Source organism: Mugil cephalus, chromosome 3 (genome assembly GCF_022458985.1).
Source record: "Mugil cephalus isolate CIBA_MC_2020 chromosome 3, CIBA_Mcephalus_1.1, whole genome shotgun sequence".
NCBI lineage: Eukaryota > Metazoa > Chordata > Actinopteri > Mugiliformes > Mugilidae > Mugil > Mugil cephalus.
In genome coordinates, this window is record NC_061772.1 from 20,476,601 (window position 1) to 20,488,978 (window position 12,378).

Here is a 12,378-nt window from a genome sequence, read left to right on the forward strand (position 1 = left end):
TAAAGTAGGTGAATAACAACAAACCGTCAAACATCTTTGCTTTAGTGGAAGCACTGTTTCCTAATCTGATTTTGTCTGGTTTTGAAGGTTTTCTTAACAAAAAAGCAGGAAAATGCCTCTAAAGCAGCAACAATGCAAGTTTTTTAAGAACATGGGAAGGAAATCTTTTCTTGAAACATCAGCAAACAAACACGTCAGTGAGCCAGCACTAGCAGCAGAGAGCAGAGCGTACCCAGCAGGCCTTCACAGAGGTAAATCCTCATACTGATGTCCTCCATGGGCTGTGCAGGGGGCCCCTTCGCCATAGCAGGTACCTGATCTTTTGCACCTGGTTTCAGAGTGTGGGTCTTTCCCTGTGGAAACAGAACAAGGTCACGACTACAAACGAAAGTGCAAATGTTCACCGGCTTACAAAAACGACATTTTAACTATTACATGTGAGGGTTTTATTTTAAGTTCTCATCAAAGCATCCTCAAACAGAAACATGCAGGAACCATTTTCCAGAACATTTAATTTATTCGAGTGGAAAACCAGAACACAAGTTTCCATTTTTTATAGTATGTATGGGAAATTTGAAATTCCAGTGACTCCAATTCCAATGAATTAAAAATAAATTATTATTTAAAGCAAAGGCTGTATAATCTACATCACTTTGACATGAAATGTAGTCCTTCACTTACAAACACTGAGCTGGTGGCTGGGTTGGTTTCAATCTCACTGTCAGAAAGAGTCGCTCTTGACTGAGTCAAATGAGGAGCAATTCTGCCTCCGAGGCCGTCTCCCGCTGTGCTGCTCAGATCACTGTCAGCTCCCAGAGTCTCTCCAGAGCTATTACTTATCTGAAAATAAAAAAATAAATAAATCAGGTCTAAGAAATACATAGAAATGGTGAATATTTAGTAGAAAAGCATGTCATGGTATACATATTCAGGGCTAATCATTACATGAACTCACACTAGTGAAATTACATTAAATTAAAACTAAATTGATCAAACAGGATCATTTTTAGCTGAAAAACTTTGGACAATGTTTGGCTACACATCATGCGCTTATTTATTTATTTATTCATGTATTTATTTTTAACAGGCACTGACTCACCAGTGAAGATTAACCTAACAGCGCCAACAACAGTGACACAGACATTATCGTGAGTGCAAAAATGAAGCATTCGCCCAACATCACCCTGACAGTCATATGCTAACAATGACACAGGAATGCACAGTATAGACTTGTAGGAAGACCACGATGCCGTAGCCTGAGGAAATGCCTGCAGAAATGTAGCTACACTTGGTAGTTAAGGTGTTCCTGGTTTAATATTTCCAGCTGCTTCTCATTCTTCACAATTTTCAAATTAATTACTTAGGATCAATAAAGATGGAACAAATGGAGAAAAGGTTAACAGACACAAACATCTGTAGGGTTTTGTAGGTCTTTGGTGAAATTTTAGTGAATGTTTCAGTCGCCACAGTTGAAAATCAAGCAGACAGTTGAAATAAACCAAAGAAAAAAAACTCCTCTGGCAAAGAGACACAGCGTGACTAGTTTTTATGGAGGTGTTTTTATGAATCAACAAGTGCACAAGTATAAATGGGTCTAAACGGCGTAGGCTACGTGAGTAGGTTATAGCGTCTATGTCCCTCAAAGGTATAAACCGCACTGAATTCTTGAGTTTTCTTGTGTTTAAAATCATTGACAACATACAAAAATAAAAAAATAAAAAGGATAATATCCGAGTTGGCCGTGCCCTACCACTGTGCTAGCCTCTGAGTCCTGGCTGGTGCTTCTCGTCAGGATCGGCGGCTCTGAGCTCGTTACAGATTCTGTGTCGCTCTTCTGTAAAACCAAACAAAAACAAGGAGCGTGAAATGTGCAGCACCTCCATCAGGTTTTACTCCAAAAGCCAAAACAGTAGCATGTTGTGTGTAGCCACATTAACAGATTCAGTATCAAGGCTCAAACTTTGAATATGTGCAATTGATTCACTTCACAATTAAACAAACCTGAGAGCCAGACACACTGAGGCCACTATCAGCACTGATCTGAGATTTCTTCTCCTCTGCATCGGTGACCTGCGGACGCTGCTGCTTTGCTCCTTCCGACCCTGCAAAATAGAGAAGCTCATCAGAGCGTTTTCATGAATGCAGCTAAAGCTACCGTCTTACTCAGAGCCGCTTCATTTAAAGCCAGCACAGCACAGCAACACTGACGCTACATCGATCTGAAGAGCCAAAGCCTCCATGTAAACACTGCAATACGCTTGTGCACAGCAAAGCACACAGTATAACGCTACCTTAATAACATTTCAGAAACTATTTTCATATTAAAGACTAATCTGCTTCTGACTAAAAATACAGAGCGATCATAATAAGATAATAATAAGGACGGATTATCTAACGCACAAGTCTAAGAAAGCTTGTTTACAAGATACCCGACTAACTGAATTATCTAACAGGTGACATTGTTAAAGACAATACAGAGAAAAGACAAAGTGGCAAGCAGAGAGTGCAGTAAAACTGGGGAGAAAAGTTACAAATGAAAACAAAACTGCAAGAGCGCGACAATAATTCTCAGTCAAGGCTGCAGAAGTGGCCCAAGTTACACCAGAAACAACAAACAGACACAGGCAGTTAGGCATGCAGACAAACTGATGGACGATAAAGGAGACATAGTCCGTTTCAAGTGTGATCTGAACTTTGTTATTCCTCATCTCCGTGGGTGCAGATATAGTGACGAATATATTCCTGAGACTTCCTTGTTAAATATATATATATATTTTTTTCACTTAACTGTGAGATTTAGCTTTTGATAAAGATTTAAAAATGTAGCAGCAACTGTGGAATAATAGGCTGTAAGGACACATTTTACAGCAGGCCACTTGGAACTGGAGAAAATACAGTTAAAAGAGCAGGACAGGGCAGCAGGTATTAATTTCTGTTCATCTTGATGCAAGGTCGCAAGGAGGGGGGGAGGTACTGAAAAACAAAATTACACATTGCTTTAGGTTACGCCAGTGATTGTAACATAAAATTCTCCCATATTTCTTTTCCCATCAAGGACTTCTAGGGACTCCACCGCACTTTGTGGTAGATTATCCACATCAATATACTTACACTAGTATTTTAAATGTAAAAGATTTCTTAATAAAACTACACATAACAAATCCAGTGTCATGTGCAGCATTAGGAAAAGATAACATTACCCTGATCTTGTTTGTATTCCACAATGAATCCTGAAGACTCTTACATCTATATTCTAACCATTTTAACATGTTTATTCGAGCACTTTATTTGTCCATGTATAAAGACACTGGTGAGCTTGAAAAGGCAGAGGGAGGGGGGGTGAAAAAAGGTCATCAGCTCAACACCCCAAAGTTCACTCTTTTTTTTTTTTCTGGTGTGTGAAAAGTCTCTTACTCTGTGGTTTTTCCATAGCTTTTTGCTTATCCTGGTGCTTGCTCCACAATTCTACCCAAGATGCATTGCAAGCAAGGAGAGAAAGACAGAGAGAGAGTCAGAGAGCTGGTTGAAAAGGCATGTATGGTGGATGAGCTTCAAAACAAGAGTAAAAAACAAAATAAGCATTGAGAATCTGTCATCGTTAAGGGAAGGTATTTTGTAATGTTTGCATGTAGCTGTAATGTAATCTGGACACGGGGAAAATAAATAAGTGTTTTGTTACATTGGATCCACCAGCTACTAAGGTAACATTACAACACACCCAGAGCTCTCGGCACAACGTCCTGGAGAGCCACACGGTGACGTAAGAATGAGCGTTGGCTCCGACCACAGACCACTGATTTCATCGATTGCTTTCGTCTGGCTCTCCAGAGCGAAGGTGAGAGAGAGAGACAGAGAGGTGGTTTTGTTTCGGAAAAGAGCGTGGGATGGGGTTGAAAGGCCGATTAGCCAGCAAGTGAAATGGAGCTGTTGCAGAAGCCGGGATGCAAGTCTCACAGCATTCTGTAGAATTGAAGGTGCAACTTCTAAGGGGTGCAAGTAGGAGAGGTGTCAGGGTGGTTTGACTGACAGAGTCCCCGGTATACAGACCCAAAGTAATTCTCGGAAAAATTAACAAGTAAAGAGATTGTTAAGGATTTTCCCAAGTCATTTAGAAAATTTTGAGACCAATAGGAAAGACGTCTGAGTTGAGATTTGTCTTTTTTTAGTGGGACTGTTTACTGGGGAATGATGCTTCCACCCTCCATGCTGAGAGCAAAGGGAGCTGCCATTTTCTACAGCACGCCTTGCAGAAACCTGCAGTAAAGGCACAGGCGAGCACTGATTTGATCATCGATGCGCATACCTCTGGTTTTCCCTCGTCCACTACTGCAGATTTACGTGTTGGAAGACTAAAACAAAAACATGCATTCAAAGTGCTAAGAGGCTGAGAACAGAACTCCGGAGAGGAGGCAAACAGGGGCACAGATGTTCAAGGAAAGGGAGACAAACACACGCAGTCCAGGCTCGAAGACAGGGAAATATTCCAGACACTTTTCAAGGCAACCTCTTATAGACAATGAAAGCCAAATTCGGAATTTCGATCCTCATTATGAATCAAATTTTAATTTATTGTTTTTTAATCATTACCAGTCAAAGAGGTACAACCGAAGCACAGCATTACTGACGATTCATAGAAAGTGCATGGAATATTATTGCACCTGTGAGAATCTGTCTGGGACAGTGAAGGGGTCTTTCTTTGAGGCGGCTGGAGGAGGGGTGGGGATCTGGTATTAAGCTTGTAGGGGGGGGGGACAGGGTAAGGGATTTAACAGTGCACATGCAACCGGGCTGGGGTGGTGTACACACCAATCGAGGCAATAAAGTTCTCCTCATTCAGACTCCTGGTATCAAAATGGCGGGCTCCTTTGCCCGTTGTGTGGTGCGGCAGCTGCAGGTGGGGAATATTCAGAAGGCCCTGAGGTCTGGCAGTCTCCATACGACCAGAAGGACTCTCTTTACTCCCCGGGCTGCCAGCACTGTCTGTGGGGCTTCGCTTGCGTTTTTCTGGGTCTACCAAGTTACCAAAATTGAGGGGGCCAAAGACAGAGTTCATCAAAATTACAGAAAAAATAAAAAAAAAAAAACGTGGAGATTTAAAACTCGCAGAGGAAAGTATGTGACAAGGAAAATTACAGTTACAGTTAACGATATAGCGAGTCAGGGTTTAACATGCAGCTTAAAGCTTAATTTAAACACAATGCAGAGACATGGACAAGTGTTAGTAGTAGCACAGGCCCACTGCTGTTATGCTTTCCAGAAGAAAAAAGAAAAAAAAAAGTCTTAAAGGAATCAGCTTCCTATGAATGACACAATGCCAGCATCAAAGATATGCATTCCTTTGCTTGAGGTTTGGCACGTACCTTTGGTTTGATAGTGTGTGCGAGCTATTTCCAACAAACTGAAGACACTGGCCATTCCTCCGAGGCCTGCGTTAGTGTAAGAGTGCTCCAGGCTGGAAACTGTGCACTTCAAGATGTCCAGCATGCCTTTGTACACCTTTCTGCTCACCTCCTATAGACAAAACACACAAACAACTTTTATAACGACTTCAAAAGTGACAGGAAAGCTTTAGGAGGATGTCATGCTGCACAGTTTAAAATCCCCTCGTTGGAAAATTGCAATGTTGGACTTAAAACGTGTTAAATGCCGTTTCATTAGTCCTACCTTCGTATTGGCTTTATAAAATACAAAATCAATCACTTGCAGCAGCACTAATGTAACTAATGTATATTTGCACATTCATTTCAACACAAGGATCTCACCACATCACGTATGATCTCCTGTCGGGCATCTTCCTCCGACTGCACTGCCCTGTTCAGTTTACTCAGCACAAAGACGCGAAGCTGCTCGTTCTCCAGCAGGCGGCGCACTTTTTTCATGTTGAGCCAGCCGACTCCCTGTCCATCGAGAACACTCTGCACCACTTCCTTCAAGAACTGCTGGTTTTCACTGAGTAATAACAACACAGCGTCAGTCACAGCACGGGGGACGGTTCGCTCCCATCCAATCCCTTTTTCCGAAACACAAGGTGTACGTTCAAAAAAGGACACACTACCTCGTGTTGTTGACCCGGCCCTGAGGAGAGGGAGATTCTCTCTTCACTGTTGGAGTGTGTTTGATTACTGATGACTTCTGGTCTACAAGTGCTCGAGGTGCACGTGGTCCTGGGAAAAGAACCAAAACAATGAGGTTCCTGTGCAGCACGCAGAGCAACATAACCAGGATATCAAAGCACAGACTAAAAGCTCACTACACAGAAGAGGATTCAGTAGAAGAGGACTGGAACTGTAAACCAGGACAGGAAAACACTTTCAAACTACTATTTAAAAAAAAACAAACAAAAAAAAACAGCTATGACATCAAATAGGAAAGAAAGCAGTTTAACAGGAAGAAAGGTTTGACTTTATAAAGGGGAGAGGCATATTTGGGATCTACTGAAGGTTATCTACTGCTGAACAGACAAAGTACTGGAGCTGCTAGAGTCTATTATTACAACAAAAGACTGAAGGACAAATCAAACAGGGACATGGTGCACACACACACACACACACTCCCACACCCAGAGGAGTCAAAATGGTGCTGTTGGTGGTGGCATCACACATTAGCAGCAAGGAGACGTGAGGTCAAAAGGAGGACAGTGTGTACAGCAACTGCACTAGTGATCACATGCATGAAAGAAAATAAGGACATGAGAGGATGGATGGAAACTCATTCCAATACGAAGCTAAAAATGCAGAGGCATTTTCAATAGTGAACCAGTTATCGTGGTGGAGTCAATCATTTTAAATGTTTTAATATAAATATTAAGGTATGTTACGCAAGTCTATTTGTTGCAAACACACATAAGAGACGAGACCCAAATAAATACCTGAGTCCAAACCACCTTAGTAAGGAACATGCCATTTGTTTGTTTGTTTGTTTTTTTCCCCAATAACTTTAACTGCACAGTCCATTTAATGTATGGCATTAAACAGACAGACACATCAGGGTAAAATAAAATCACTTTATATCGTTACGATTCTGTCATCCAACCAGGAAAGATGTTTTTTCATCAGTGCTAGAACCTGTGATTTCCATAAATCACGCTCCACAATAGAGTTCACATTACATGCAAGAGTGGAACCACCAGTAAGCTTTGTCCACCAGTAAGCTTTGTCCTTGTACAGTTTAAGTTTATTCACAGCCACAACCATGTTGACAAAAAGACTATTTCCACTGTGAAAGGAAAGCACAGAGGGTAAAGAAAACATACGGAGCTGCAAATGGCCAGACGATGCAGACAATGAGGTCTGTTCTGCCAGAGAAAACACAACGTGTGTGTAACTGTTCAAACTGAAGCCAAATATGTCTGAGATGTCGGTCGCCCTGCTACCTCCAAAATCAAATGACACATCTATGATCTCAAATTTGTGAGGGCTGGTTTACACTAAAATTAAGTTGTAATTAATCTAAGCACATATCTATGTTGAGGCGACTTTCACTTGATGACACATCGTAGTTGTTCACAGGTCGACAAAATAAAACCCAATGAAAGATGTTTGCTATTTACATCATAACTCACAACAAATGTAGCCTATTTAAGTAGTAGTCCAGTTGTAGTTTACATCTATGTCTGTCGTCTAGACTCATAAAACATACTGTACATTGTAGACTTGAAGAAGAGTAATTTCCTGAGACATTCATAAAGGCCTGGACAGAAACCGTCCGTAATCAGTTTAGAGGAATTACGATTACGACTCACTGGCAAAGCTTGAAAGGTAAAGTAAGTGCGGTGTAAGTACGGTGATGAGTGCTTTAAGAAGACAAAGATCACTCACAGATTATAGAGAGCCAATGAGCATTTTGTTAGATGCTGATTCTGTTTTTGAGGCATGGGAGGATTGGAGCAGAGCCCCCTTCTACACAGAGAGGACGGAAAACTGATCTGATTTGACATGTGTCATTACAGGCTGGTCTGTTGTTTTTTTTTACGTGAGAGCAGGGATTGTTTATTATCGCTTATATCGCTGAAATAATAAAAATAATAATAAAAAAAGGTTTTATAGTAGATATCAACGCTCTCATTGCTTAAGCTAATGGATTTGGTGAGAGCCGTTTGGTTTCTTATACAGGCTAGAAAGTAGCCCTTGATTGTACACGTCAAATTCTTGGTCAACTTGAATAACAGGGATAAGACTGCAGTGAAAACCATCAGATTATTCAATCGTCACCAGCAAAAGCTTCAAACTTGCACATAAAGTCATAGAGTTAACCACTGGTAACTTAGTGAGCATGCAATACAAAGCTTACAAGATCACCAACACGCTGAGAGGTGTTTCTCTATTTATATCAACATCAGATTTTAAATAGATACATTCAAAATAGATAGATCCAAATATATATTTGGATTGACAAAGATTTACTTAATTGTTAAGCTGAGAAACCCCCGTAAATAAGATGTGGTACTTCTACATCTCTTGAGATATGGGTTTTCAACATCATTTTTACGATCTTGATATTTATGTATTTTAATTTCTGTTATTTTAATGCTATGTCATCTTTAAGGCTGGTATACTGGTTTGACATACTTCACACTTTTACTTGTATGAATTAAAGCTCTGTTTTTAAATCTAACTGGTCTGTGGCTGAGCTCCTGGCATCCGTTAATGCCTCCTCCTTGGTATGGGTCTCTTTCTATTTTAACTCCACTGTTTTGGAAAAGAAAGAAAAAAGATCAGTATTACACTGTTCATTGCTTTTGATGAACCAATTATATTTTAGTTCTGCTATAACCTGGACAAGGCCTTGACAAAAAGTGACAACCTTAGTTCTCTAAGCCATGAACTCAACACATAAAATGTTGCATGTTAAACGCCTCATTACATTGGACTTATAAACTGCAATATTTGCGCTGAGGGAAAAAAAAGAAAAAAAAAAACCTTCATATGAAAATGTTCACAATCTGTTCATAATTTGCATAATTTAGCTGCAGTCACTTTCTCATTGTGCACAGCACAATTACAGCATGATTCAGTCCAACCCCTTTTCTAATCTGTGGGAGCATGAAGGACAGGAAAACAATGACAGACTGTGGATGCTGGGACATTATTCTCCTCTATTCTTACTCTGTATTTTTAACATCTTGACGTGCGTCTTGTACTTCATTTACATCCCTGTGATTACTTGTTACATCAAATATGCCTCCACTTTTTGACAACCAACCGATCTACGTATAGTATTATATAATTATACCAAAGCTCGAAATGAAATTAAACGTACTGAGGAGTGAAATATCAGTTAGTCTGATGAAAGAGAACAGTCACTATGAATGACAGTGTGTTAAGACCGCAGACTCAATGTTCCACTGAACCTTTGATGGCACACACACAGTGACTGAAATGCGGAAAAGACACAGGGGATGCTGGGAGATGTAGTTGACTGGCTTGGAGAAGCATGCAGCTCACTCAGTAAAAGGGCAGAACCCACCTTCTCCGCTCCCCGGGCCGGCCTCTGTAATTATCTCCATTAGAGAATTTAGCCCAAATACTGCACACAAAACCCAGAATTAGTGCCGCGAAAAAGGTGGACAGAGAGAGGGACACCGGCCCAGACACAACCAGTCTGAACATCAACCCCGTAACACGTCAGACATGCACACTCAACACGGCGCCAAAACACAGATCAAAAAATAAAAAGGGGGCGACATAAAAGAGAAATAAAGACAGTATGTACTGATGATGGCCGTTTACGTGTTTGATAAGATGAGGTTTTTATAAACACATTCAACATTTACAGTACCCAAGTAAGAGCAGTGAATAGCTCATACTTTATTGTGTATACACAGAAGTCATGTGAATAATGTGGAACACATTAATGATGATTATGTAAATCTTGAGTAATGGATGCAGCTATTTTTACTTGTGTATGATGTCATATTATGAGCAGATAAATCTTGCTTTGAGGAAAGAAATACAGCAGTACAATACTACACTAGAAAACCTGTTATCTTTAGACTTTCCTTTTTGTCGAGGGAGTGAGTGATTTCAAAAAGGGAAGGAAACATGTAGCAATGGGAGCCACAAAAGAGGCGAGGAGGGCAAAACATATAAAGTCAAAAGAGGCAGGTTGGGAAAAGTTCACTCACTGAGAACCATTCAAAGATATAATCTGCATGACAATATTACTTATTTATGTGCAGTTTGAAGGACAGAACATCCTTCATGCAGCGGTTAAGGATGTGCAGATGCCACACCAATAACAGAAGAAATCTTTGGACGAGAAATGTGTGCATCAAATAGACTCCCAACAGTCACACAAAGAGGGATGGCAAAGGAACAGAGGGGAAGGCGAGGATATGCAGTACATGAATTATATTAATAGGTGTTATCTTCCGTCTATAGGTACAGGTCACTTCAAGGATAAAGAAATGCCTAGGAGTCAGGGGGCTAAAACAAACTATCACACCAGACATAACATACCCGGGCTGTCAGGGGAATCTGAACGACAAAGACAAAACACATCATAATCAAAGGAACAGAACATCTTCTATGGCAGCTATTCCACATGGAGTGGAGCTATTGAGTTAGTTCATCATGCTCTGCCTACATTATTATTATTTTTTCTCTCAGTTAAAGTGAAAATCCAGCTTAAACAGAATTCATTTTAACACACGAGACTCAAATAAATATTATCCTGTTTAATAACTTTATTACCAAATACAACTTTAGCTCCTGTAATTAAACATGTTGTGTTTATGACAGCTTTAAGTTTTTTTTTTTGTTTTGTTTTTTTAATTATGCCCAGCTATGTTTTATCTTAGCACTCATTTATTCAGAGTCTAAAACGAACTCTTGTTCAGACACAGCTACGGGAACAACAAATGCGAAGTCTGTTTTCGAATGGATTTTCCTGTTAAGACACTCGAGAGAAAAACTTTTGTCGTAAATCCTCAATATTCTCCTTTAAATAGTGCCATACATGTTTGGCAATCCTGAGGGAGAAGAGTCAGGCTATAGGGACTGTTCTACAAACCTGCTTGCTCCATTTCCTCCTCAACATCAAAATTAAAATATTCTTATACCCGGAAAAAAAAAAATGATTTAAGAAAATAAAGAAATAATAATTAAAAGAAAGGGGCAGAAAAGGACAGACAGTTAATTAAACAATACCGAAATAAATACTATGGTATGCTGTGTATAAGTTCTTATTTATCTTATTTAGTGGGACTTCTTAATCCTTCTAATTTTATCTAAATGTTAATACAGCAGATGACTGCAAATGTGAGAAGCTAAAAGAGAAGAAAAGAAAAGCTAAAATGTTGATGATAAATGGCACTAAGTTGTTTTTATTGACAGATTTTACCCCTGCTGTGTTGTAAACCAAAAAATTCTTCTAATATATATATATATATTTATTATCACTGCAATGACAATAAAGAGGAGATTAAATGGCAGAAACACCAGTTTTATGAGGAATTTGAACAAATGTGAAAAAGTTGAGATTACCTTTCAGACTGGGGAAAGGTGTCGACTTCTCCCTCGCTGCCTTGTTGGGAAGGGCAAGATTGGACAGACTGAAACTGGTACCGTGGTTCTTGTAAAGGTTGCCTATTGAGGGAGTGACAATAATAATAATGGTGATAAACTATTGAGCAAAGGCAAAGTATTTCACATGACTGAATCTCAACATAAACTTTGGAGAAAGACATGTGCACTAATTAACAGTGGTGAAAGTGTTTGGTAACAAAACTGATCCAGGCAAATAGGAAAATATAATTGTTAAACAAACCCAGAGCAATAGTATTTAAATTACCAGTACACTTCTACAAGATTCATATGGATGCATATGAAGTGCCTAGTCATCTGATCAATCAAAAGCAAATCAAATTTTATAAGACAACTAGAACTGTGATATTTGGTTATTAATGCGTTTTTCTCCAATGTCTCTAGTGTTGTTAAATCTTTAAGAATGGGTGAACTGAGTGAACTGATGCTTTTGGTTCCACACCAGCAAAAATCAGTCCAATTCAATTCAATCAGTCCTTCTTCTTTTTTTTTAAATGTAAATGTTCTCACTAGCAAAGGACATGAGTCCTCCAAATCCGTCATTACTGCTGTTGGAAATGGTGGAGTTTGGTGAGCTGTTGTGTGAGTCTCCCTCTCCGTCGGACTCTCCTGGAAGCCTCAAGCTAACGGGACGTAAGGGTCGCTGCAACCTAAAAAGTAACAAAATAGCCCTGAGAGGTTACAGCAAATCAAAGACAGAGGAACATATTGTTAGCCTAATAGCATACTTGCCTTACTTTACCAATGGACTTGCTAAAAATTGTGTTTTTTTCGTTCAAATATGACTTAGGCAATTATGCTATTAGGCTAACGATATACAAACGTAATGGGGACA

The 12,378-nt window shown here is 39.7% G+C and overlaps 1 protein-coding gene across 35 annotated transcripts in view; it reads right to left on the minus strand.

Moving 5' to 3' along the window:
* The window catches only part of madd (MAP-kinase activating death domain), a 44,227-nt gene that overhangs the window by 14,061 nt on the left and 17,788 nt on the right, over positions 1–12,378 (minus strand). For 9 of the 35 annotated variants that reach the window (XM_047581155.1, XM_047581137.1, XM_047581144.1 and 6 more), the window contains 12 exons: positions 12,054–12,193; positions 11,484–11,585; positions 9,466–9,525; positions 6,053–6,164; positions 5,763–5,949; positions 5,361–5,511; positions 4,807–5,010; positions 3,415–3,465; positions 2,002–2,102; positions 1,751–1,834; positions 682–840; positions 233–353 (listed from right to left, as the gene is read on the minus strand). In XM_047581155.1, the coding sequence (XP_047437111.1) occupies positions 233–353; positions 682–840; positions 1,751–1,834; positions 2,002–2,102; positions 3,415–3,465; positions 4,807–5,010; positions 5,361–5,511; positions 5,763–5,949; positions 6,053–6,164; positions 9,466–9,525; positions 11,484–11,585; positions 12,054–12,193 (1,472 nt within the window). Of the gene's footprint in view, positions 1–232; positions 354–681; positions 841–1,750; positions 1,835–2,001; positions 2,103–3,414; positions 3,466–4,806; positions 5,011–5,360; positions 5,512–5,762; positions 5,950–6,052; positions 6,165–9,465; positions 9,526–10,457; positions 10,476–11,483; positions 11,586–12,053; positions 12,194–12,378 lie in introns of all 35 variants that reach the window. The other 26 variants (XM_047581150.1, XM_047581174.1, XM_047581168.1 and 23 more) reach the window with 10 other exon arrangements.